The 27,305-nt window shown below is 50.2% G+C and overlaps 1 protein-coding gene across 1 annotated transcript in view; it reads left to right on the forward strand.

Moving 5' to 3' along the window:
* The window catches only part of LRP8 (LDL receptor related protein 8), an 85,845-nt gene that overhangs the window by 54,958 nt on the left and 3,582 nt on the right, over positions 1–27,305 (forward strand). Inside the window, exons 6-20 of the mRNA XM_004372043.2 lie at positions 11–101; positions 939–1,061; positions 1,822–1,944; positions 5,243–5,362; positions 5,440–5,565; positions 8,397–8,571; positions 11,071–11,298; positions 14,153–14,271; positions 14,523–14,662; positions 16,071–16,212; positions 17,129–17,281; positions 18,183–18,407; positions 20,749–20,817; positions 24,734–24,906; positions 25,900–26,076. Of these exons, the coding sequence (XP_004372100.1) occupies positions 11–101; positions 939–1,061; positions 1,822–1,944; positions 5,243–5,362; positions 5,440–5,565; positions 8,397–8,571; positions 11,071–11,298; positions 14,153–14,271; positions 14,523–14,662; positions 16,071–16,212; positions 17,129–17,281; positions 18,183–18,407; positions 20,749–20,817; positions 24,734–24,906; positions 25,900–26,076 (2,184 nt within the window). The remainder of the gene's footprint in view (positions 1–10; positions 102–938; positions 1,062–1,821; positions 1,945–5,242; positions 5,363–5,439; positions 5,566–8,396; positions 8,572–11,070; positions 11,299–14,152; positions 14,272–14,522; positions 14,663–16,070; positions 16,213–17,128; positions 17,282–18,182; positions 18,408–20,748; positions 20,818–24,733; positions 24,907–25,899; positions 26,077–27,305) is intronic.

Genomic DNA, 27,305 nt, shown 5'->3' on the forward strand with positions numbered 1-27,305 from the left:
CGCCTCCCAGTTCGCCTGCCGCAGCGGCGAGTGCGTGCACCTGGGCTGGCGCTGCGACGGCGACCGCGACTGCAAGGACAAGTCGGACGAGGCCGACTGCCGTAAGCCCCCAGCCCCTCCTCATTGCCCCCGCCCCACTGCCTCTGAGCCCAGGGACTGCGGATCCCGCCTGAAGGCATTTTCCCCTTTTACGAAGTTGCTTGCGGGGAGTGATTTGTTTGAGGGCGCGTGGCTACTAAACGGTGGAGCTCAGGTCTAACTTCCCAGAGTCTTTGCTGCTACCTGCGTCTGGGAGGTGACCCCCTCCCCGGCATACCTGCCCGTCCCCTGCCCGAAGACCTTGATACCTTCAGGCACTCCTCAGCCCTCCTTACCTGCTGGGCCAGCTCCTCCTTCCAGGCCCCTAGCCCTCCCAGCCGGGTCGGGCCCCTCGCCCCCTCCCCTGGGTACCGCAGGCCCCTGAGCCGCCCTCTCTTACAGCACATCTCCCCTGTTCACTCCTCGGTCCCCTCTGCACCCTGAGTTCCTAGGGGAGAGGGAGGCTTGTAGTTGTCTCTGGGTTCCTGACCCCTCACAGTGCCTGGTACACAGGGGGTACTCAAGAAGGTTTGCCAGATGGATGAGCCATTAAGTAATGAGCCCCAAGAAGCAAAGGGCCATGTGTCTGCTCTGGAGGGTGGCACTGGGGACAGGCAATGCATAGGAAACAGGAGACCTGAGTTTTTGTCCTGGCTCAGCCAGCCCGAGTGCTGTGTGACCTGGACAAGGCCTTTCTCCTCTCTGAGCTTCAGTCTCCCCACGTGTAATTGGAGGTGCCTTGGCCAGGTGCTCTTGGAGGACCCCCAAAACTCAGCCACTCTTGTTCTGTTCTGGGGGTAGGGGGCTGCTGTCCCAGCACCATGCTGGCCCTGATCCTCTCCCTGCTGCTCTCCCAGCAGCACTGGGGACCTGCCGTGGGGATGAGTTCCAGTGCGAGGATGGGACTTGTGTCCCTGCCATCAAGCGCTGCAACCAGGAGCAGGACTGTGCAGATGGAAGTGATGAAGCTGGCTGCCTGCAGGGTACGTGGGGCAGGCAAGGGGACTGGGACTGGGGCAGGGGCAGGGGGGTCTCCCCTTGCTTCCTGAGATGTGACTTCCCCCAGAGCAGCACTTGCCCCTAAATCACCCAGATTCCCTCCCATGGAGTTCTAGTGGCTCCAGAACTGGATTTCTAAGGACTTTGCAAAAGCTGAAAGAGGCCTAGTGGGACATGAAAGGCACTGCAGGAAGTCCAGCCCCACCATTTGTCCACGTCCAAGCTCTGGAGTGGCTTCCCTCCCTAGCTCCCAGACTGAGCCGAGGCTGAGTCCTGTTCTCCTGGGAGCCCCCTTCTTTCTCAGATGGCTCTTCTGGTTACCCCTACTAGTAGGAGCCAGGATCCTGACCCACTGGTCATCTGGGGGAATGGATAAGGCACCCTCCCCTATCCAGGCTCCTGGGGCAAATGTCCTCCCCTCAGGAGCTTCCAGAGTATCTACAGCTATAGCGCTATCCCTCCCAGGGCCCCATTACTGCCCGATCAGACCCAGACCCCCATAGTCCTGCCCAGCTAGATGATGCTTGGGGTGGTCCTGAGGTCCTGGTCATTCCTGGGATCCTGTCCTTCTATGAACAGAGCGCCCACCACCCTGCATGGGGGCTCTATGTCCTGGATCACCCTCTCGAGACCAGCGATGGCTGGGGCTGGAGCTCCATCGCCTCCCATGAGGCCGGACCCAGCTGCAGCCCGTCCTTCCCAAGACCTCACAGGCGCTGTCCACTCTCTTGTCCGGCCTGACAGAGTCCACATGTGAGGGTCCCCGCAGATTTCAGTGTAAGAGTGGAGAGTGCGTGGACGGCGGGAAAGTGTGTGATGCACAGAGGGACTGCCAGGACTGGTCGGATGAGCCTCAGAAAGAGTGTGGTACAGTACCTGTCTGCTCCCACGCCGGACTAACCCTCCCCACCACTCCTTGCTGCTGGCATCGGGGCTTGAGGCCCTTGCCTGCCCCTCTGCGCTCCCCTGCCTTCTGCTTTGACTCTCTCTCTGGACTCAGGTGCTGTCCTGGGGCCTCCCACTCTGCATCCCTACTGGTCTTTGGGTCTCTGGGGGTCTTTCCTTTCCAGACTGAATGTTCCAACATTGTGCTTCCTCTCACAAACCTGGCCTTGCTCCTCTCTCCTTCGTGTTCAGACTTCTGAGTGTGTGTTCCCTCTGGCACTTTCTCTCCTCCTCGGTCTTCCTGCCTAGCTGACCTAGCCAGGGCTCTGGCCTCTAAGGACTCCCAGGCTCTGCAGGAGGCCCTGCAGAGGGAGAAGTGGGGAACAGGAAGCAGCGGCCAGTTGAGGTACATCCTGAGGCCATCTGGCTCAGGTCAGGCCCGGCTGGGGTAGGTAGACCAGCAGCAGGAGGTAGCACCATCCTCAGCGCTGAGGAGCTCAGACTTGCTGGGGAGACCAGACTTACAGGCTGGACACGTGTGAGGAACAGTGAGGCAGCTGCCCTGATGTCTAGAGCTGTCAGGGTGGGCTCTAGGCTAGAAAGAACAGGGACATCTGGCCTAGTGGGGAGGTGGGCATCCCAGAGAACATGCCAGAAGCCCAGTGTAGGCTCCAGAAAAGAATCATCTCTCTGCTGATCCCAGGAGGTCAGGGGTGGAGGGAGATTTGGACAGAGACCCCCCGGAAAGAAAGAGCCTAAGTGAGCCCCTCCCTCCCCTACCTTCCTGGCAGACCTGTTTTCACCCAGCCCATGACACTTAGAGGAGCTTATCTTGCGGAGCTCCCGAGAAACAGCATGTTTTCTCCCCTTTGGGAGATAAAAAAACTAGTTTTGAAAGGAGTATTTGGGTAAAGGCCACTCAGCCTCCACCTGAGCTTGCAGGATATAGACCACCCCTCCCCACCCCACCCCCACCGAGGTTCTGCCAAAAGAAGTCCCAGGAGAAGGAACCAATGGAAGAGGGGACAGGGAAGCAGGAGCAGCTGAGCCTAGCCACCCCTCCCTGCCCGTCTGGAGTTAGCCAGGGAGTGTTAACCTGCTAAACTCCTCTCTCGTCTTTTGCATGACATGCCAGAAGTATGCGTGCATGTGTTTGTGTCTGTGAGTGCTCTCAGTGTCCTGGCATTGGTGAGTGGACAGCCTCTGTGTCCGAGTTGCCTGAGTAGGGCGGGGGAATGCATACATGTGTCTGCGTGTGTCCCACGTCTGCGACTGTGCCTGTGGGCTCCGAGGCCCGTCTGCCTCTGCACATACGCTGGTGTATATGCAGGTGTGTGCATGTGCCTGGGAAAATGAAACCACTCCTTCCTTCCACGGTGTGCCTCAAATGCTATCAGGACTCTGGGCCCCTCCACCCCCACTTACCCCACAGGTTCCCCAGCAGTATCACCTCCAGGCTAGAACTGGAAAGGACCAGAGACTTCCCTTTAGCCTCAGTCTCACTGCTGGCTCAGAGCCTGGGCAGGCGTTCCAGGGAAGGGGTGACAGGGATGGACCGGTGCAGACCTGCTGTTCAGTCTCTCTCCCCAACCCACCTTAGCCCTGAGGGACTCTGCCTTCTCCTTTCATGGAAACCGGAGTCACTTTGAGCTCTCCCTTCTTCCCCATCCAGAGCCATCGTTCATGCCACTTCACTGGTGCTCAGTAAATACAGTTGTTGAGTTCTTGCTACCTGCAAAAGGGGGTGGGGAGTGAATGGATGCATACATGAGGCAGTGGGTGTTTGAGTGAACACATGAATGGATAGTGTTCAGGGAGGACTTGGAGTGGCAGAAAGATTTCTGGAGGTAGTGGTCCACAGGGACCACCCCAAAGCTACTGTGGCTCAGCCCACCCCATGAGGCTGGGGCTTCCCAGTGCTTGGGCAGGCTGAGTCACCCCCTGGCCACCCAGTCATGGGGTTGCTGTGGTCTTGTTCTTTCAGTTCCACCAACGTCCTGGGGAAACAGGAGGAGGCCCAGGGGTAAAGGGGACATTCCCTAAGCATGTCTCAGCCTGGAATGTGGGGTACCACACAGCTATGCATGGCCTGGGTGGGCAGCTCAGACCAGCTGTGTGCATGGCCACGGCTGGCTCAGCTTGGCTGCAATGGCGGTGCATGTGCCTGGTGGGCAGAGGGGAGGGTGCGGCCCCCTCCCTTCGTTTGCGGAACTAACCTGCTGTAATTCTGGAGCTCAGGTGATGCTGTGAGAACGTGGTGAGCCTTGCTGCTGGCCTCCTGGACCCCCTAGGGCACTGCCAGAAGGCAGTAGGGAAGTGGAGGACAGGAGAACCGGATGACCCCCTGGCACCCCTTTGTCCCTTGCAATAGTTATCCTGGAGCCAGGCCTGTGACTAAGTGTAAGAACAGGGACAGATGCTGAGACGAGAGGCGTTGAAAAAAAAATCCATCATATTAGTTCAAGGTGGGAGAGAATTGACTTAGCATCAGCTCCATAAAGAAAAAGGCCTAGAAGTCTTAGATAATCACAAGCTCAATAGGGGGTAACCTGTGTTCAGACTCCTTCTGGGTGGGAGACTAATTCTGGGCCCTGGTCAGATGGGGTGTGCCCCCAGACAGGAACCTGGATGGCTGGGGACTAGAAACCAGTGCTTTGAAGAGACGCTGAGGGACCGTATGGGCTGTAGCCAACCCTCCACAGCAGGGCAGGGACAGAGGCTGCAGGGAGGCAGATCCTGTGAGGAAGAACTTTGTAACAGGCAGTGCCAAAGTTCCAAAGCTGAGCCGGCTGCCTCAGGAGGGGAGTGAGCACCAGGAGGCTGCAGATGTTTAAGCAGGGGCGTTGCTAAAGAGTTGCTGGGAATGGAATACCCTGAGCGTTGGGCGTGATACACGCAGGTCCCTTCAGCTCTGAGGTCACGAGGAAGGAGGAGTTGCAAGACGCGTGTTTGTGAAAGCAAAGATGTTATGCCCACCAGGGGAGGCCCAGCTGCCTCCAGCCTGGTGGTGGACAGAGCCCTGGCCTGGGAGGCAGGGACCAGAGTTCTGGTTCCTCTCTGTCCCCGTCCTGTGACTAACCCTGAGCAAGTGCCTGTCCCTCTTCTTGCCCACTCACCTGGTTGATGAGGGTGAGGCTCGGAGAGGTCCAGAGCCCTCCTGGCTGTGGCACTGTGGCAGTCCTGCTGCCCCGCGTCTCTGCTTCCGCTCTAGGCCCCACCCCGCCCTGCCCCCACCCCAGCCTGGGCTCCTGGACCCTCAGGAGCCTGCGTCCCTCCCCAGGGCTGAACGAGTGCCTGCACAACAATGGCGGCTGCTCCCACATCTGCACTGACCTCAAGATTGGCTTCGAGTGCACGTGCCCAGCAGGCTTCCGGCTCCTGGACCAGAAGACTTGTGGTGGTGAGACCCTGCCCCCCACCCCGCCCCCAGCAGAGGCAGATGCTCCTGCCAGACCTGACACCTGCTCCTCCCTACAGACATTGATGAGTGTGAGGATCCAGATGCCTGCAGCCAGATCTGTGTCAATTACAAGGGCTACTTCAAGTGCGAGTGCCACCCTGGCTATGAGATGGACTCATTGACCAAGAACTGCAAGGCTGTCGGTATGGAGCCCCCCAGGTGGGGAGCAGGGGGTGGCTCTGAGGGGCACAGGAAGCAGCGGGCTTCTATCATGTGAGGAGTGGGTGCAGGCTGCACACGCAGCGCTCCTCACACACATCCTGCACCACACACTGGCTGTGCACGCACTCACACAACGTACAGTGTATAGACACTGACCCCGGAGATTGCATACGCAGCATAGGCAGCCCACACAAAAATGTGCAGACCTGCACGCTGATCAATTCTGTCAACTTGAATTCAGTCAGTTCTTTATTGAAAACATTGTAGGCACTAGGGATTCAGCATAAACAAAGCAGACACAAATTCCTGTCTGCCCTCATGGGGCTTACATTCTAGTGGGGGAAACAGACAAGAAATGAGATAAAAAAGTAAAATATGCAGCTTGGCAGATATGATAAGGATGAAGGAGAAAATAAAGTAGGGAAGGGGCTAGGATCCAGGAGGGCAGTGGGTTGCAGCTTTAGATAGGGGGAAGGCCTTACAGAGAAAATAACATTTAAGTCCTGGAGGAAGTAAGGGAGTGAGCCTGAAATTATCTGCAGGAAGGAACAAAAGGAACAGAAAGTGCAAACGCCTTAAGACAGGAGCCTGCCTGGTGTGTTCAAGGAACGGCGAGAAGCTGGTGCAGCTGGAGCAAGGAGAATAGGAGGGGATGAAATCAGAGAGGAGACTCGGGCAGATTGCATAGAGCCTTCTAGGCTATTGTAAGGGCCAACTGTGGATTTCACCGTATGCTGGGGGAAGCCATAGGGGGGTTTTGAGGAGAGGATGGACATGGTGTGACTTACATTTTAATGGGCTCCCTCTGGCTGCTGTGTTGAGAATAGGCAGTAGCGGGACAAGAGAAGATGCAGGGAAACAACTCAGGAAGTGATTGCAGTAATCCAGAAGAGAGGCGATGGTGACCTGGACCAGAGCGGTTGCAGTGGGAATGATGAGGAGTAGACAGATGGCAGATATACTTTGAAGGTCACCCAGCAGGGTTTGCTTATGATTGAAATGTGGCATGTGGAAGAAAAAAAGGAGTCAAGGATGACTCCAAAGTTTTTGGCTGAGCAACTAAAAAATAGGATTGCTATTTATGGAGGTGAGAGAAGCAGGCTGGGGGAATATTAGACTGTTGTGGACATGTTAAATTTAAGAAAACTGGTAGATGTCCAAGCAGAGATGTTGAAGAGGCAGTTGGATACATGCGTCTGGGGTTCAGATGCATAAATATAGTACATAACATATAGATTATTACAACACAGCAGCCGCAATACTTGACAGGTAGCTCATAAACCCTAAAAACATACCGCCCAAACCTTAGAATATGCAACACAGCCATAAGCACATCACATGTAACATGTAACAATGTGGGGCATGTGTAATGTACAGATTACATAGGCGCAGTAAGATAGTCACGTAACTGCCCATGGATATACAAAACCTGCACACATAAATATCTGAAGTGCATGTGCACAAAACTCAGATTGTACACAGAGTGCCTGTCACAGCCGCAGATCTCGTAGAAATCACCTCAAGATACCAGCGCCTGCCTTCAGGGAGGTGAAGTGTCATTGCTGTCATTCAGGGACAGGGCAGATCACACGGTTTGTCAGTGGCAGTGCTGGGCTTAGAATCCTGCTTTCCCCTTCCTACACGTGGAGCCCTATTTGTCTGTGCTCTCTGTTTGTACCACACCCTCCCTCTCACCCCCGCCCTGCTTTGCAATAGTCTCCATGGCCACACACATGTCACACACCCAGCGGGCCCTCCATGGCTCTGGGTGGGTCCCATCCTGCCCCTGGGGAACACACTAGCCTGGCCAGATGCCCAGGCATGGGGACCAGGTGGCTGGCAGAAGTGTCAGCTGGAAATCAAGAGTGAGAAGGCACAGGCAGCTCCAGGGACAGGTGTTGCTAGAAGCTGCCACTCAGGTGGTGGTGGTGCCTGAGAGTGGCCTGATGCATCTAAAAACAGGTTGGAGGAGACAAGCTAGAGCCTCACAGGCTCTGGACAGTGGCTGGGAACATCTAGGTCACTGATGGTCTTCCTAAAATCTAATCCTACATCAAATCATGCCGCACCCCTCCACTGGCTCGGGATAAAGGTCAAACTCTTCACCCAGCTGGCAAGGCCGTTTGTGATCTGGCCCCTGCCGACGTCTGCAGCTTCATCTGTTGCTGTGTCTCGACATAACCTCTGCATAAACTCAAGTCTCACAACAACCTCCTTGAGGGTCTCTTCCCTCCAGTCTCACCCCTGGCCCTATAGTCTGTCCTCCAGCCTGTAGCCTCAGTCATCTTTCTAGAAGGTGGGCCCTTGAATACAGCAGTGGGTCCTCAAGCAGAGATGGTGGTAGTTGTTGGGAGAAATGCATTTGAAGTGGAGAGGACGACTTGAGCAAAGTCCCGAGGCGGGAAAGCCTACCACGGCTAGGTAGGACAGGTAGTCTGGGGTCTAGAGTCAAGGTGTGTAAAGGAGTGGGTGCTGAGGTTGGCAGGGAGCTCGGGGTCAGCTGTGGAAGCCTTGAGTGCAGGCCCAAGCAGGAAAAGAGGAGCGGTAAAAGATTTTGGGGGAGTGTGTATCTAATAAGAGTAGAAATCTTACTGTTAAGTGTGATGCTTTGCATTTTATGTTTCCCGTACGCATTGTTTCATCTGCTTCTCTAACCTGTGAGGCAGGAATTATCATCGCTATTTTACGGGAAAATGAAGCGTCATGGGAAAGGCTTTGCCCGCATCACCCAGCAAACCAGTGCAGAGCCTTGGTCTTCAGACTCCATGCCCCTTGCACTGACCCTTTGTCTCCCAATCTCCCTGCACTGCAGCTGGCAAGAGCCCGTCCCTAATCTTCACCAACCGGCACGAGGTGCGGAGGATTGACCTGGTGAAGCGAGACTACTCGCGCCTCATCCCCATGCTCAAGAACGTCGTGGCGCTGGACGTCGAGGTTGCCACCAATCGCATCTACTGGTGTGACCTGTCCTACCGCAAGATCTACAGGTGAGCGGCAGTGCGTCACCTGCAGCCAGGCCTGGGTAGGGCCGGTGGTGGAGCTGCTGACAGAGGGGAGGAAGGGTGGCCTCTGCATGTCCTCTGCCCCTAGGATTCCGTAGGACTCAGCTGGGGCTGGGGAAGGGACACAGGAGCACAGTGGACGTGGAATCAACAGCACTTCACCCCCTGGGCCCACCTGCGAGTTTCTGTCTCCCACTAAACTGAGCTCCTGTTGGGAGAGCAGCTTTGGGCCCCAAGTACCTGAGCTTTCTCTGACCTCTGGTGGCCTAGTGGGGAAGTGCAAGACATAGGAAATGCTCAGAGCAGAAAGGAAGATTTCCCCGGCTTTGGTGAGGACTTTCAAAGACAGCTCACATGTCTGTGTGCTGGACCCTGTGTGACGAATCAGACCTGGTCCTGCCTGGAGGATCCTGCTCATAACATAGTGACAAGCGTTGTCATGACAGCTATGAGGGGAAGTACAGAGAAGACCTCTGACCCCACCCGGCAGCTGGGGAACATCTCCTGGAGGGTACTACCCCCAGTCCAGCCCTTCAGGGAGTCTGTGTGCCATGGTCAGCAGACTATTGCACCTAGGAAGGCCATCTCTTAAGTCTCCTCCCACACGTAAGGAGGTTCCCTCCTGTCTTTCTCAGATACCACAAGCCTGCTTCCCTGCATGTCCAGGCCCCCAATTTGCAGTCATGTCCTCTCTTTGTCCTGAGATCTGCCTGAGAGGAATGTTGATGACCAGGCACTGGCTGGTGGAAAGAATGATAATAGAATGTATGGATAGATGGATGGATGCATGGATGGATGGATGATGGATGGATGCATGGATGCATGGATGGATACACGGATGGGTGGAAGCAAATGTACCACGTGCTACTCAGTGACAACTAGATGCTTACCCCCAACACAGACAACTCAGCCCAAATTCACACACCCAGAAACAGAGCTAGATCAGTCCCTGTTCAACAGTTGTGACTGCAAGAGACAGGATTTGATGACAGACTGTACATGGGGTAGATGGAGGAAGAGTCAGCATTACCTCCCAGGTCTCTGGCTGGGAGGTTTCATGGTCTGTGGTGCTGTTCTGAAATGGTGTCTTGGTTATCTAGGGCTGCTGTAACAGAAATACCACAAGGGTGTGGCTTCAACAAACAGAAATTTAATTTCTCAACGTTTAGGAGGCTAGAAGCCCAAAGTCAGGGTGCCGGCTCTAAGGAAAAGCTTTCTCTCACTCTTGGCTCTGGAGGAAGGTCCTTGTTCCTTAGTGATCATCACATGGTGTGACATCTACCTTCCCTCATCTCTGCTTGCTGGCTTGCTTATTTAATCTATTTTATATCTCAAAAGAGATTGACTCAAAATACACCTGACACTAATCCTGCCTCATTAACAGAACAAAGACATTCCCAAATGGGGTTATAACCGCAGCATAGAGGTTAGGATTCACAATACAGATTTTAGAGGAACACAGTTCAATCCATAACAGATGGGAGGCACTGGAGGAGGAGCAGAGGCCGGGGCTGCACAGTCTGGCTGCGGGGAGGGGTGAGCTGTTTTGGACGTGTTGAGTTTGAGGTGTTTGTGGGACAGACTAGGGGAGCTGGTTGGCTTTAGAGTCTGGAGCTTAAGAGAGTCATCTGTACTGGAGATTTGGGAGTCAGGGGGGTATGGCTGACAGTGGATGCTACAGAACTAATCACCCAGAGAGAGGGTGTGGGGGAGAAGAAAACCTTGGGAAAAACAGCATTTAAGAGACAGAAGGTCCTGCTAATGGTGCCCAAGTGTCTGCTCTATTTTCAGCCCCTTCTCCATTCTCAATGGCACAGCCTTTCTTCAGACCCTCTTCGTCTCTCCCTTGGATGCTGTGACAGCCTCCTAACCAGTCTCCCTGCCTTCACCCTCTCCCCTTCCAGCCCATCTCAGATTCCACATTTCATGCATATCTGTGTCCTCTGATGTGTTTTAAACCATTCAATTATCTCCCTCCCCGCCTTACCCCAAGATAACATCCTCATTCCTTAGCATGGCACTCAATGCCCTCAGGATGTGGCCCCTGTCTGCACTTATTTCCAGTCTTACATCCCACCCGGGCCTTCGCACATACCCAGCCCCTCCCCACCGAACATCTCACTATTGCAAACCCTTGCACCTCTAGGCATTTGTACATGCTGTTCCCTCAGCACGGAATGACTTTCCATCCTTTGTGCCCCTGGTGAACTAATCCTTCAGGACTCCTGCAAAGTTGTTTCCGTTTCTGTGCTGCCATAGTCTCTAGTGTGTCCCGTAATCACATTGCACCCTAATTATCTGGCTGCAAGTTGCTGTCCGCACTAATCTGAGCTCTTCCAGGCCAGAGACTGTGGCTAATGCAAGCCTGTATCCCTACCCTGGCAGCCCAGGGAATGTCTAGGGGCAGGGGGCGGAGAAGGGAAGGGTGCACAAATAGCTTCACATGGCCCCTGGGTGGAACACATGCCCCGTGGTTGCTCGTAGCGCCTACATGGACAAGGCCAGCGACCCGGCGGAGCAGGAGGTTCTCATCGATGAGCAGCTGCACTCCCCAGAGGGCCTGGCGGTGGACTGGGTCCACAAGCACATCTACTGGACCGACTCGGGCAATAAGACCATCTCAGTGGCCACAGTTGATGGCGGCCGCCGATGCACTCTCTTCAGCCGGGACCTGAGTGAACCCCGGGCCATCTCTGTCGACCCCCTGCGAGGGTGAGTGTGCAAACCTCCAGTTTCCCATTCCCCCACCACAGGCACTCGTTCCTCATGGGTCTGTCACAAGCACAGGCCATGGGGAAGAAAGTCCACATGGCCCACTCAATCTGCAAACCTCGACCCAGGGTTCTTTGGGCATTGGTCACCAGGGTTCTCCCTGGACCCTGCCACTTACTCATTGTATCAGGGCTCCAGAGAGTGTTCCTGGGTCAGGAAGCCTTCCCTGAAGCTGCTGGCAGATGGGCATCTGGCTGCTGCTCGCATACTTCCAAGGACGGGGAGCTCATTACCTCCCATAGGGCCTGTTTCATTATTGGGGCAGCTCTGCCCATTAGGAAGTTTTTGTTTTTTTCTCATGTTCCCACATCTGCTTCCCTGTAACTTCCTCCATTTGCATGAAACAAGGCCACTCTCTACCCTGCAGCATAGCTGGCAAGATTGGAGGACCAAGACCACTGGGTCTGCTCTGCTCCAGTCTGCCCACCTCCTCCCCACACCCACTGCCCACGGTCTCTGGACCCCTCACCACCCAGGCTGCTCTGCTCTGGCCACACCTCAGTATTGGGGGTAGGGGTTCTGAACAGAGCAGGACCCACTCCCTCCCTCAGTGGTGATGTCCTGAGATGGCATTGGTTTTTCAGCAGCTACATCACACTAAATTTGCCAGGATCACCGGCTTCTTCCTACTGCTATTTCCTTACCTGTTAAACATGGATAAGAAAACCCTCTGCTTCCAGTGAGGGCAGCTGGGTGTGGGGTCGAATGAGAGCATGTACCAGGCCTAGGGAAGTGACTGACAGCTGCCACTGACCGAGCACGTCAGGTGCCCCAGCCCAGTACCAGGTCCTCTACAGATGCTGATCGCCTCACAGACCCTCACCTCAGCCCCATCAGTGGGGCATCGTTGCTCCCTGTCCGTTCTCACACAGACCTGGTGCTGCTCTGCCACACCCTGTCCCCCAGGCTATATATTTACCCCAGGCTGTTACTACCCCTAGGCCTGAGGGGGCAAGAGCAGGGAGGGTTACCTGAGCTGGGAAGGAGAGAGTGGCATAGAGAGGGGCACCTTAGAGCATCAGCCAGCTGGAGGCAGCCTTATAGCGAGGAGTCAGGAGAATAAATATCCTGACCTCAGTCTCTTCCCACTGCCCAGTATTTCACTGAATCCGTCTGAAAGCCAGAAGGCAAGGGAGCCAGTCCCGTTAATGTGGTCTGTATGAGTCAGCTTTTGAGTGTACAGAGCAGAATGGAGATGGTGGGGGGTGAGTCCAAAGCAGCAGTCGGATAGTATCCAGGACAAACACTCAGCCCCCTAGCCCAAAATCAGCCTTGGCTTGGCACCAGGTTTCAGAAATGGCAGTTTTGGGGAGCATTAAGTAGATAGGCTTTGGCGTCTGGGCGGTTAAATTTGAAGCCTGGCTCCACTATTTACTAGTGAAATGATCTTGGAGAAGTCAACCCCTGCTGAGTCAGTTTAGTCATCTGTAAAATGGGGCTAATAATTATACCCTTCTAGGGCTGTTGTGAGGCTAGAATGAAATCATTAGTTTATTCAACAAATATTAAGTAAGAACCTACTATGTACTATGCATGAGCTAAGTGTCAGGTATAAAGCGAGGAATAAGACAGACAAAGAGCCTGCCTTTAGGGAGCTTACAGACTAGTGGGGGAAATGGACACTAAATAAATACACCACACTACACCAATGCATACATAAATTACTGATTGCTATGGAAGGAAAAGGAGCCCTGGTGGTGAAGTGGTTAAGCGCATGGCTGGCTGCTAACCAAAAGGTCAGAGGTTCGAACCCACCAACCGCTTCATGGGACAAAGATGTGGCAGTCTGCTCCTGCAAAGATTTACAGCCTTGGAAACCCAATGGGGCAGTTCTCCTCTGTCCTACAGGGTTGCTATGAGTTGGAATCGACTCAGTGGTAGTGGGTTTGGTTTTGGTGATGGGGGGAAGAGAAGGGTGCTGTAAGAGATAATAACAGGGAAAGCCTACTTAACGTTGGAGGCTCAGAGAAAGATCCTCTATAGAAAAGACATTTAAGCTGAGAACTAACCAGGGGAAGAGTGGAGACAATAGCATGGGTGAAGATCTGTGGTGAGAAAGCCTTGGTGTCCTGGAGGAACTAAGAGATGCCGTGTGAGGCAGGTGCAGGGTTTATAAGCACAGGGAGCGGCAGGAGGGCCAGCTGGAGAGGTAGGTAGGCGTGCGATCATGCAGAGCCCTGTAAGCTGTGGTCAGGATTTGGGATTTTATTTTAAAGGCAATATGAGAAGCCACTGTAGCTTTAAAAATAGGAGAGTGACAACTTATTTCCATTTTTCAAAGCTCTGTAGACTGTATTGGGGGGCAATGATTTCTGCATTTGTAAGTACATGAGGGGAACCACTCAGCCATGCCTGGCACGCAGTAAGCACTCAATACATGTTTCAAGAAGAAAGAGAGAAGCCCTGGACAGAGTTCCCGCTTGGACTCCTGTGTGACCCTGGGTAGGTCAGCCACTTTCTCCTCTGTAAACTGGGGAAGTAAGAGAGTGTACAAGGGCCCTTCCTGTCTGACATTCTAGGAGTCTGGGTAGAGCTGCCAGAAGTGGATGACCTGGTCAGGGGGAGGTTGCTGTCACAGAGGCTGTTCAGCTGAGGCTGGGTAGACTCAGGTCATATAGGCTTCCCCAGGTGCTCAAATTCTAAGATTTGATGATTCCACAGGATTTCAGAGGCCTTGCCAGTTCCCACAAAGGATACTCCTTGAGCTTTCGGTGGGTTATTGAGCTCTTGTGACCCAGACCACCTCAATCACATCCCCAGACAAGAAGCCAAATTGGGTTCTTCTCTCTTTTAGGTTCATGTATTGGTCTGACTGGGGATACCAGGCCAAGATCGAGAAGTCTGGGCTCAACGGTGCAGACCGGCAAACACTGGTGTCAGACAATATTGAGTGGCCCAATGGTATCACTCTGGGTGAGACCTGCTGTCCTTGGATTGGGAGCCTGTTGTAGCCCCTGGTCCTGACCACTGCCTAGAGCTCCATGGGTCTGATTTCTGGGTCCCCTCTTGGTGTCAGTGCCTTTGTTCCCTGATGGTTGCCCCAGGCTGACCTCAGTCTGAGGTCTGGCCTGGAAAGATGGGCAGGGAGGGGGCACAGAGGAGCAGAGATCCAGGCTGGAGTCCCAGGCTCATGACCTGAACCCTTCCCTCTCATCCTGCCCAAGATTTGCTGAACCAGCGCTTATACTGGGTGGACTCCAAGCTGCACCAGCTGTCCAGCATTGACTTCAACGGAGGCAACAGGAAGATGCTGATTTCCTCCACGGACTTCCTGAGCCACCCTTTTGGGGTAGCTGTGTTTGAGGTGAGCCCCATGGGGGGAGGCATGACCCCACCAGGAAGCCAAAGCCTAGAAAAGGCTTATTCAAATAAGACAAGTCCCTGAGACTTATCCAAATGGAAACAAAGCAACAGAGAGACCAACTGACTTGTTTGTACAAAATTAGTGAGCTGCCTACATACAGAGACTTTGCAGCCCATTGACCTCCTTTCGTGTGCTCCCTTCCCAAGACTCTCTCTCAGAGCACTTCTCAGAGGGTAAATTGCTAGACCATGTATATTTCCTCTCTGTACCCCCAGCACCCAGCACTGTACCCACATATACAGAAGGTGCCCAAGAGGGAGAGAGGGAAGAAGGAATATGCATTTCCTTAGAATTATTTACTGTTGAAAATGGCCTGAGAAATACTACTTAATTCAATACACTTTTACTGAGCTTTGCTGGACCCTGGGGACATAGAAATGACTCTTAGTCCCAAGAAGCTCCCAGGAAGTGGAAGAGTCAAGACACCTTCCTGTGTTCTGACCCTGACAACTTTCCCCTCTGGGAATGAAGAAGCCAGAACCCACCAAGGTCTCACACACTCACCTCTTTCCTAAAACTACTTCCCACCATGGGAGGAAAAGTGAGGGGACATTGGTCTGGGTGGGCCTTGGCAATGTTTGCTTGGAACAACATCACTAAGCACTGCTCTGAAATTGTGGGGAAAGCCCCATCTCCAAGTCCAGCCCCTGCTTCAAAAGACAGGTGTGTGTCCAGACACATGTGTATATGCTTATACATATGTGCACGTATGTGTAAAGTATGTATACGTGCGTGTATGTATATATAAATGCAGCAGTGTGAAAGTGTGCATTCCTATATGTGTGCTGGTGCCTGTGAATGGCTAAGTATGTGCATCAGTATTCAGACAGGTTCTTGTGTGGCCACAGTGTACCTTATGTGTAGATGAGCATTTGGGTACGCGTGTACATGCGTGCGTGAGGCTGCATGGTTGAGCCTGTAAATGTGGGTTTGCCCATAGATGCACCTAGGCTTGTATGAGCTGACCGTATGTACTCAGACATGTGGACACCTAGAGGCTGCCCTCAGTAGCTCACATGGCCCCTCCAGTCTTGACCCCAGTAATGTAACAGCTATAGAGACCCAACCGTGGGTTTCTTCTGGACTCCAGGAAGCAGGCCTCACTTGGCATTAATGAGCAGCTTTGTGGCCTTCAAGCTAAAGCAGAGAACCACAGAATGACCCTGTGACAGAGCATACACCACAGATCAGAGGCTGATGGCCGCAGAGTGATTCCTGGACAGGATAGCCTGGAGAGATGTCGGAGCAGTTCTTGTGACTGTGCTTTAGGGCCGAGCCCAGGAACCCTCAGATAGAGGTCATGCGTTTAGGCTCTAGGCCTTCCATTCTCTATATCTGTACCCCACAGGACAAGGTGTTCTGGACAGACCTGGAGAACGAGGCTATTTTCAGTGCAAATCGGCTCAATGGCCTGGAAATCTCCATCCTGGCTGAGAACCTCAATAACCCACATGACATTGTCATCTTCCATGAGCTGAAGCAGCCAAGAGGTGAGCCTTGCCTGGTCCTGGGTCCCCTGCTGTGTCCTCTCCACGAGGCAGGCTGTGCTCACTTCCATGGCATGTCTTAGCACCCAGAAGTAATAACAGGAATCTTTTTTGTTGGTAGAGTGCTTGGCCATCACATATCTCATTTTGTCTCAAGCTTTTTGTGAAATCAGACTAGATAAAAATAAATATACAAATGTCATATTTTTGCCAGTCTTATGAAGTGTGAGTATTACTGTTCTCGTTTAACAAGGAAAACAGAGATAATGTTAGAGGTGGCAGAACTAGAACCTGAACTCAGGTCTGTCTGATTCCAGAGTTCTTCCTGCCATCAGACATGGCTTCTCATTTGTTATTTGTACTCATTTTGCAGTAGGGTAAGCTACTGTATGTGTCTTACCATGGGCCATTCAGTAAGTCAGCCTGTTGGCTAGTAATGGAATCCAGGAATCCTGCTACTAGGTTGTCCACCCCTCTATCAGTAGAATATACTAACTCTAACTATACCTGAGATGTTGGCTTCCGGGGTGAAGGTGGGAATGGGGAGGAAGGTGAAGAGATGAAGTTTGGTGCCTGATCTGAAATCTAGAAATTTAAATGAGCTGAAGGACCCTGGGCTTTGGAGTCAAACAGACCTGGATTTAATTCCTGATTCCAACATTACTAGAGGTATAGCTTCAACAAGTTCATTCTTTCTGAGCCTAGGCATCTTTATCTGTCAGTCTAGGGCAAAACACCCACTTCTCAGAGTTGTTGTAAGGATTATGTGAGAGTGTGGGGATAAAGCACCAGGTACAGAGCTAGTAGGTGACCAATAAGAGTAGAAGGGAAAGCTTTTTGAGCAAGCAGAGTGGGAGGGGCGACCTGGCAGGTCTTGTCTGTGCCCCAGCTGTCTCTTGCTCTGTCTTTCTGCCATTAGCTGCAGATGCCTGTGAGCTGAGTGCCCAGCCCAACGGAGGCTGTGAGTACCTGTGCCTTCCTGCTCCTCAGACCTCCAGCCACTCTCCCAAGTACACATGTGCCTGTCCTGACACCATGTGGCTGGGCCCAGACATGAAGAGGTGCTACCGAGGTAAGCTCAGCTACCAGGAGGGCAGGTCCTGGTGATGCCAGACCCCTTCCTGCTGACAGCTTCCCTTGGCTTCTGGGACACCGTATGCTTCTGGTTTTCCTCTCTGGCTACTCATTGCCTTTGCAGCCTCCTCTCTTTACACCCTTTGAGTACTGGTGTCCCCCAGGGTCCTTCGAAGGCTTTCTCTGCATACTCCCAAGAAACGTGCACATGTACATATGTTTTTCATTCAGTTTCAGGGAGTTTCTGGACCCCCTTGAAGTCCTCAGTTTAAGAACCCTTGATGCCCATGGCTTCAGTTACTATGCGTCACGTGCAGATGGCTCTGTGCTTTCCTACTTCACCTAAAACTTAAGACACTACATAGAAGCCCTTTCATGATGTCATTGGGACTAAAAGTTAGTTAGTGGGTTAATACTGTAACTACATAAATTTACATTATTTCACCAATCTTGATGTAGGGCCGATGTTTTTTCTTTGAGCGTAAGTCTGCTGCATCGTTTATGACTTACAGTTTCAACTGTTTAAAGTGCAGTGGAATTTAAACACAGTAATGGTGTAGCAATGAGTGTAAATCCTTCTAGATTTATATGATCTCCCACACACACACACCCCTAATTCTCCCCCCCCCCACACACACACACCTTATTCTACAGCATTGTCTTAATGACTCATCTTTATCAAACCAAAGTGAGGCATAAGTATAGACAAAGTGTTTGGGACTCAGCTAAAGAAAAGCTCACTGCCCATTCAGGGGGGTTACAGAAGGCTTCACAGAAGTGGCTTCAGAGCTGAGCCTTGAAAGATGAGTTCATGAGTATAATTCACGGAGGCAAGTAACTTATGCACTAAAGCAGCAAAATTCTCTGTCCAAGTGACCTCTCTGACATTTCCCCTCTAGTACCTCCATCTACCTCAACCACGACGTTATCCTCTACCACAACGAAGACAGTAGCTGCCACCACAAGAGCCCCTGGGACCACTGCCCACAGCCCCACCTACCACAACCACAGCACAGAGACGCCGAGCCTGGCTACTTCGGTCTGGAGCTCCGTTAGCGTCCCCAGGGCTCCCAGCATCAGCCCATCCACCGCAAGCCCTGCAACCAGCAACCACTCCCAGCACTGTAAGGAAATGAGTCCTCCATTCTTTCTTTCTTTTTTTTTTTTTTTATTGTTGTGCTTTAAGTGAAAGTTTACAATTCAGGTTAGTTTCTCCTACAAAAATTTATACATACATTATTATGTGACCCTGGTTGCTCTCCCTATAATGTGATAGCACACTCCTCCTTTCCACCCCGGATTTCCCGTGTCCATTCAGCCAGCTCCTGACCCTCTCTGCCTTGTCATCTCACCTCTGGACAGAAGGGTCCCCCATTCTTTCATGACATGGGAAGGGGTCTAGGGAAGCCAGAAGGGGGGAATCTGTGGGGAGAAGAGATCAGAACAGAAGGAAAGGAATACTGAATATCCTGGAGGAGGAAGCAAAGGAGGCAGAGTGCCAACCTGCGATTCAGGAGTCTGAGGTGTGCCTCACTTACTGAGGTCCTGACGGGAAGCTGCTTCTCCTCTAAACCTCAGTTGCCTCACCTACAAAGTTGAAGTAATAATAACCCTGCCCCTCCCTATGTCACATGATTGCCCTGAAAGACGAAGGAGACAGCGTAAACAGAAGTGCTTACGCACACAGCCTCTGTGGCTGGGCATGCGTGTCTGTGTTTCACGCGTCACTGACGTGTGTGTGAGGGAGTGTCTCCGGGTTTGAAAACTTCAGAAGCTCTGGGTAGGCTCCCCAGATAGTCATATACACAGCTATGGTCCGCTCGTGCGTCTTTCCAAACCCTAGGATGAAAATAATTAAGTTCAGCACTTACTAAATCATCGGGGGCAGTAATTGTCACTGCTAGAGATGTTCTGTCTCATTAACCAGCAAATGCCTTTTTAATTGAGTTACCTGCCAGGGAGAGTTCATGTGAAAGGATAAACTATCTTTTAAAGTTTTTTCCACACATGATGGCCCAGAAACCAAGCAGCTTGGCAGCATCTTTCTAATTGGGCTCGTTTTGCCAGGCAGTTGGATTTTCTGAGTTGAGCACTTACCCTGAAGTTTGGACAGGCAGGTGGAACACATGTGAGCTTCAGTCCCCGTCATCTGGGGGCAGAGCCTCTGAAGGGAGTCTCACCGCTGGCTTCATCATACTCCAGGCTTTGATATTGCTGTCTTGTGTTTGCTTGGCCCTGGAGCAAGAGGGCGGCAGCGTTCCCACAGTTTGCTTTGTAAGCAGTCCAGCTCTTTTCTCCCCTTAATATTTAGATTTCCTGGAGTGACTCTGGAGCCCTGGTGGCACAGTGTTTAAGAGCTACAGCTGCTAACCAAAAGGTCAGCAGTTCGAATCCACCAGCCACTCCTTGGATACCCTATGGGACAGTTCTACTCTTTCCTATAGGGTCACTTTGAGTCGGAATAGACTCGATAGCAACGGGTTGGGTTTTTTGGGAGTGACTCAGAAACAGACAAACTGAGAGGATGGGATTTGGGCCATTGCCTAGGGGCAACCATCTCCTGGAGCAAATGTAAATGCTAGCTTCAGAGGATTATAATGATGATAATTGCAAGAATGAAAGAAAAATGGCATAATGTACTTAAAAAAAAATACTGTACCTTTTCAAAGTAGTTTTCTGTTTTCAATGTGCTTTTTTATACTTTATTTTATTTAAGTCACATAACCCCTACCCCACTCCCCACCCTCTTTAAACTAGGCAGCACTGGGCCAGACACTGCTAAGCATTTTACGTGACTTATCTCACTTAATCCTCACAGTGTCCCTAGGAGGCAGGTAATACTATTATCCCCATTTTAAAGATAAAGAAATGTAACATAACATACATATATATAATATAAATACAGTAACTTGCACAAGTTTACACAAGTAGTGAGTAGTAGAACTGGGATTTGAACTCTAGACATCTGACTGTGTTCTTGATCCCACAATACTATACTGCTTCCCATTTTAATTATCTATTAAATATAAACTAATAATGCAGATGGACAGACCACCAAAAACAACTGACAAAGCCACAGATACTGACTAAAAAAGGCAACTCACCCAGTCAGCCAGCAACATAAACACCTAAGTGCTCACTCTGCCATGCACAGCCCCAGCTTCCTACCACCATGACGCTGAGGGAAGGGCATGGGACTTGGAGTCATAAGTCCTGGGGTCAAGTCCCAGCTTTGCCACTTATCTGTGAGTCCCCAAATGCCTCAGTAAGACTCAGTTTCCCATGTCCTGCTTGCCTCTCAGGAGTTTTGATAGGATCTGGAAAGACTGAATTATTAAGTAATAACCGGGATCATCATTTTGGAGTGAGGCTGAGAAGCAGTTGGGTCATTCTTACTGCTTGAGGCCAGCAAGGTCTTGGACCATCAGTGATGGACATCATTCTGCAAACGTCTTTGTTTTGCAGATGGGAACGAAGGTGGCAAGATGGGCTCAACAGTCACTGCTGCTGTCATTGGGATCATCGTGCCCATGGGTGAGTATGGCCCCAAGTCACTGGGCAGAGAAGAGAGGCTCTGCCAAGGGCCTGCAGAAAAGCACTAGAAGGATAGAACACTTGACCCACTGACCTGCCCTGGCAGCCTTCCTGCCCACTCCTAGCCCTGATTTAATTTGTTTTTTTTAGCTTGGCACACAGGCCCTTCAGGACCCAGCCCCAAGCCACTGTCCAGTTGCCTCCCCCATCATGTTCTCATTCACACTCTGCTACAGCCACAGGAGCCCAACTGTAGGCGCCACGAAGACAGTGCTGGCTCTTCTTGCTCACCACTCCCTCCAGGTCCTAGCAGGGTCTGGCACATGGTAGGAAATCAAACATTTGTTGAATTAATGAGTAGAGCTGCTTGCCATTTCTTTACTCGGCCATGCTGTCTTCCTCTCTTTCTGTCTGGTTCTCAACAAACATTTATCAAGCAGCTACTATGTGCCAGACTCTGTGATAAGGGGGGAAGAGGGTGCTTGAAGACGAATAAGACATGGTTCTTGTGGTCCCTAAGTGTATAGTCTTGTGGGGGAAGGGGCACACATACACAGATAATTTCATTATAGCGTGGTTAAGTCCCAAGATTGAGCTGTATGCACTGAATTGAGTGGAAGTGCTGAGGAAGCACTTAACTCAGACTGTGGGGAGAGAAGAGGGCAGGGAAGGTTGGTTTTCCACTGGAAATGATATTTGAGCTGAGTCAGCCAACTGAAGAAGGATCAAGAGCAAGCCAGGCAGAGAAGACAGCACGAGCAAAGCCAGGAATGGAAAATAGCATGGAAGGTTAGGAACTAGAAGTTCGTTATGGCCAGAATATAACATTTGTTTAAGCCTCTCAGAGAACCGTGGAGACCAATTCATTTCTCTCACTCCAGTGCTCACATACTATCTTGTACATCCCACCTCTCATACTGGTGCACCTCTTGGTGGGATCTTTAATTTCTGATTGTCCATTCATAGGTTTATCTCCCTTACTTGTCTGTGACTATCTTAAGGGAAAAGACTTTGTCCTTTTATTCTGGGAATCCCCAGTATAGTGCTGAGTTAGTGAGTGAATGTTTTGAACACTTCTATCTGGTGCAGGACACTGTGCCAAGGATACAAGGAAGAAAAAGAAAAAGACTTTAAAGAGACTTGCAGTCTAGTCCAGGAGACAGACTTAATCATAAATGACTGGCACAAGGTAGATGTTAATACATACTATCCTGTGTTATAATAGAGGCTGGTGCTCTGTGGAGGAATAGTAGAGGGAGAGATTAATTCCAGATGAACAGTGGTGCTTCTGGAGACCATGGCATTTGAATTGGTCTTGAAAGGCTTCAACAGAAAAGATGATGGTGACACTATTCCAGGCTTATTTTGAGTGAATAAGTGGGAAATACTCAGAACATTGTTTATTGAAAAAGAAATGAGCCCCTTCCTGCCATCCTCTGCTCTATAAAAAGGCATGTGCATGCCATTTCCTTATATACCCCACCTCGGATATAATCAATATTTTAAAGTTCTGCTAATCTAAGGAGTGAAAAATGAGTATTATCTGTCTGATATTTGCCTGTGAGGTTGAGCATCCTTTCATTTATATTTCATCTTTTACAAATTACCTGTTCACTTCTTTTTTAATTTTTTTATTGGTTTTTTGCCCTATTCTGAGGAGCCATGGTGGCACAGTGGTTAAGCGCTCAGCTGCTAACTGAAAGGTTGGCGGTTCAAATCCACCAGCTACTCCTTGGGAGGAAAGTGTGGCAGTCTGCTTCCGTAAAGGTTTACAACCTTGGAAACCCTATAGGGCAGTTCTGCTCGTCCTATAGGGTTGCTATGAGTTAGAATTCGATTTGACAGCAATGGGTTGTTTTTTTCCCCCTCATTCTTATTTGTAGAAATACTTATATATAATGAATATTAAACCTTTGTAATATATGTTAAAAAAATTTTTTTCCCAGTCTGCTGCTTGAATTTTAAATTTGTTTATGGTATCTTTTATCATGCATAAATTTTTAATTTTAACTATCAGATCTGTCAGTCGTTTGTTTTATGACTTCTGGGTTTTGTGTCTTGCTTAGGAAGGCCTATCTCACTCTAAATTATTAAAATATCTTTCTGTATTTTCTTCTACTTTAAACATATCTTTAGTATTTAGATACTTAATCAATTTGGAATTTATTTTGGAGTGTGGTGTGAGGTAGGAATTTAACTCTTTTTTTTCCATCTGTCTGACTAGTCTCCCCAAGACTTTATTGACTAGTCCATCCTTTCTATCTGATGTGAATCATCATCTTTATTATAAACTATATGCCCATATATACTTTGATCTGCTTCTAGACTGTTTATTCTCCTCCACTGATTATCTGTTTCTTCTTATATACTAGTAGCACAACTTTTGAGATACGTTTTAATGTCTAATAGGGGATCGTTCTCACAACATTTTCTCAGCTATTTTTATTCAGCCTCTCTTCTAGATGAACTTTAGAATCATCTTGTCAATTCCATAAGCATAATGATAGAATTTTTATTGAGATTGCTTTGGATATATACACTGATGTGGGGAGAATTTACATCTTTACAATATTGAACCTTCCCATCCAGGAATATTACATGTTGATTTATTTGAGTCTTTTTTTATGTTCTTCAGTAGAATTTTATAAATCATGTAAAAAACAAACAAACAGACAAACCCATTGCCATCGAGTGGATTCCGACTCATAGAGACACCACAAGACAGAGTAGAACCTCCCCAAAGGGTTTCCAGGGAGTGGCTGGTAGATTCGAACTGCCGATCTTTTCGTTAGCAGCTACGGCTCTTAACCACTGCGCCACCAGGGCTCCATAGATCATATAGGACTTGGATATTTCTTGTTGGGTTGTCCCAGGTATTTTATAGTTTTTGTGAATGTGTCCTTATTCCATTACATTTTCTAATTGGTTATTGCTGATTAATATGAAAGCTATTGATTTTTTATGTTGATTTGTGATGAACTAAAATTATTTCTAATAGTTTTTATCTGCTTCTCTAAGATTTTCTAAACATACAAGTAGCTGTTACAACAGTTTGGGTTCTTCCTTTCCCATCTTTATACCCTTCAATTCTTCATCTGTTCTTACTGCATCAGGTAGATCTCCAGGGCAATAAATAAGTAGCAGTGATAACAGGTATCCTTGCCTTGTTCCTGTCTTTAATGGATATCAGCTATTCTAATCTTACCAAAGCAGGAACCTCTTCTCTATCTTCCTAGATAGGGGAGTCATTAGTCTTCACCTGAACGCTCAGAGTGTTTACTTACTGCCTTATGGAGCTGCTTGTCCTGTTTTGGCCCAGCTCTGTTGGAGAGCGCTTCCTCTTTTACTCATTAACGTATTCATTTATTCTAACCCAGAGCCTGTGTGGCCCTGCTGTGTCCCCTTCTAGAGATGCTCCTCTTCTGGCTGAGCCCAGTTTTGGAAATAAACACTGCACCTCACCCTCCAGTTTGGGGAGAGAATGATTTTCTTAGAGAAAACCAGGGAAGCAACAGTATTAGGGCAAAAGTGCGGTGAGGAAATCCACTCATTCATTGTGCACGTGTTACTGAGTGCCTACTCAGTGCTAGGCACTGGGCACAGAGAGATGGATAGACAAGCCCCTCCTTCGAAGGGCTCAGTCTGGTTGGGGGTAGAGATGTGTAAAGTAAGATAACTGTGGTCTGGAAGCATACGTGACAGGGCAGCTGACTCTACCTAGAGGGAGGACTTCACATTTGAGCTGGATCTTGAAGGATAAGGAATTAATGAGGGAGAGAAGGGCATCCCGGGCAGCAGAAACACAGCCTGAGGGACAGGGGCAGTAAAGTTGGAGAGGGGACAAGAAATGCACAGAAGTCCGAGTAACGGGCGGGAGCCTGCTGGAGGTTCCAGTGTGACGTGTCCCTTCCTCCAGCCGTGATAGCCCTGCTGTGCACGAGTGGCTACCTGATCTGGAGAAACTGGAAGCGGAAAAACACCAAGAGCATGAATTTCGACAACCCAGTGTACAGGAAGACAACCGAGGAGGAGGATGAAGATGAGCTCCATATAGGGAGGACTGCTCAGATTGGCCACGTCTATCCTGCAGTAAGTATTCCTTGCTAGGAGAATTCCTTCCTTCCTTCTCATCTTCTTTCCCTTCCCTTCTTCCTTCCCTCCCTCCCTCCTTCCTTCCTCAAACATTTACCAAGAACCTACCATGTGCCAGGCACTGTTCTAGGCCCTGGGGACACAGAAATGCCGGGGCAGGTGGTTGGGGTAGAAGGGCAACAGGGCTGCCTTGCACCTAGAAGCTCTTCCTGGCAGTAAAGTCTTTATTTCTGCAGAGTAAGTTTTAAAAACCTTTGGCCTGGAAGTTGTAACTTTGGCCATTCAATTCAAATGTATTCAGTTCAACAAACACTGTATGCCAGTTATGTGCCAAGCGCCATATTAGAGGTATCAAGTGTTCAAAAGTAAATAAGGAATGGCGCTTTGCTCCCAGGGAGCTCGTGGGGGAGTAGAAATGCTAACGTTATTGTACAACCATGTGCCAAGTGCCATGGTGGAACCTCATGAGTCCCATCTTCTAGGAAGCTTTCTCTGGCTTACTTTGTTCTCCCACAGTCCTCTGGGCCTCTCTGCATCACAGTACCTGTCACACAATCTTCTACTTGTCTTTTTGCTTATTGGTCTCCCCATTAGACCGTGAGCTCCTTGAGGGCAGGGTTGTCTGATTAATCTCTTTCCCTGGTGCTTAGCACAGCATAGCTGTCTCCTTCTAAATATTTGTTGAATAAATGCTGTGGAAACATCAACAAGGCAACTATTAATTTCGTTGAGGGAACCAAGCAGGGAATGCCTCACAGAGTAGGTGACAGGTGAAGTGTGTCCTTGAAACATTAATAGCAGTTTTCCAGGTAAAGAAGGAGGGAAATGCATCCCAGATGGAAGCATGTGCAAAGGCTTAGAGGCACAACAGAGCATGTCTTGTTGGGGGAGCAAGGACCACCAAGTGGCTGGAGCAGATGTCATTCTTGTGTAGCAGAGTCAGGGGGCTGAGTGTGACCTCAGAGGTCATCCAGTCCATCCCCCTGTCAGGCAATCAGCAGCTTTGACCGCCCACTGTGGGCAGAGCCCTGTCTTGGGGAGACCAGAGAACTGGAAGACCCAGCCCCTGCCCTCAAGGAGCTTTTTGTCTTGCCGGGGGAACCAAGGTCACAGCTGCACCAACTCCCGAAGAACCCTCTTTCCGAGCTGCCTGTCGTCAAGTGCAAGGTAGGGCAGTGCCACTCTGAGTCCGAGGGGCTGGTGAGTGAGGGCGTGAACCCAGCCAGGTGCAGCCAATCCTAGAAAGCTTTCTGGTTCTGGAAGGCTGCAAACTGCAAGCTGGGTGTGGGGGCAAAGAGGAAACATGGGCTAGTTGCAGACTGAGGAAATGGCATGTGGAAGAAGCAGTTGAGTGTGGGGCAGAGCACGTAGAATTGCTGCTGAAGCCAATTGTTCATGAAGGGGAGACATGAGAAATGAAGATGAGCAAGTGAGGAGGGTTAGCAGATGGCCTCGAGGATCCTTAGCCTCAGCCAACACAAGCAAATGGTTGTTTAACCGATGTTTAAAGATCAGAGAGAGCATCGAGTATACAGTGGAAGAAGCATTGAGCCTGGAGTGAGGTGATGATGCCCTGCTTCACTATTCCACTGCCCTGTAATCTTATCCCTTCTCTCTGCTCACTTTTATTTGTAAAATGGGAATAACAATCCCCATTCTATCTACCTCTTGAGTTTGTAAAGTTCAAATGAGATAGCACATGTGAGAGCACTTCGTGAACTATAACACACTCTACACATGTAAAGTGGCATTACTTCCCGGGAAGGAAATGATGACTCAGGAAGAGCTATTCCTGATGGGTCTAACACCCGTGTAATAAGTTTCTGTCAGTTGTAGACTAAGAGAGTAGTAGAGTGAGGAAATCAACATTTAGTGAGCACCTACCATGTGTAAGGCACTGCACTTGGTGTTTTACAGGCATTTTCTCATTTAATCTTCGCAGTAAGGTTATAAAGTTGATATATTAGCCCCATTTTGCAGATGAGGAAACTGAGACTCAGAAATTTAGTAACTTGCCTAAGGTCCACATAGGAGTCCCTGAGTGACGCAAATGGTTACTTACGTACTCAACTACTAGCAAAAAGTTTGGCGATTCGAACCCACTCAGAAGCGCCTCAGAAGACATACCTGGCAATCTGCTTCCAAAAGTCACAGCCTTAAAAACCCTATGGAGCAGTTCTACTCTGTACACAAGGGGGCGCCATGAGTCAGAATCAACTTGACGGCAACTAACAACAACAGCAAGGTCACATAACCGCGAAGCAGCAGAACGAGGATTCAAACTCTGCTCTGTATTTACACAAAGGCCCATGCTCTTTCCGCTATAAACCAATAAAAACCGAACCCACTGCCATCCAGTTGATTCTAACTCATAGTAACCCCATAGGGTTCCCAAG

Source organism: Trichechus manatus, unplaced genomic scaffold, assembly GCF_000243295.1.
Source record: "Trichechus manatus latirostris isolate Lorelei unplaced genomic scaffold, TriManLat1.0 scaffold00015, whole genome shotgun sequence".
NCBI classification, from domain to species: domain Eukaryota; kingdom Metazoa; phylum Chordata; class Mammalia; order Sirenia; family Trichechidae; genus Trichechus; species Trichechus manatus.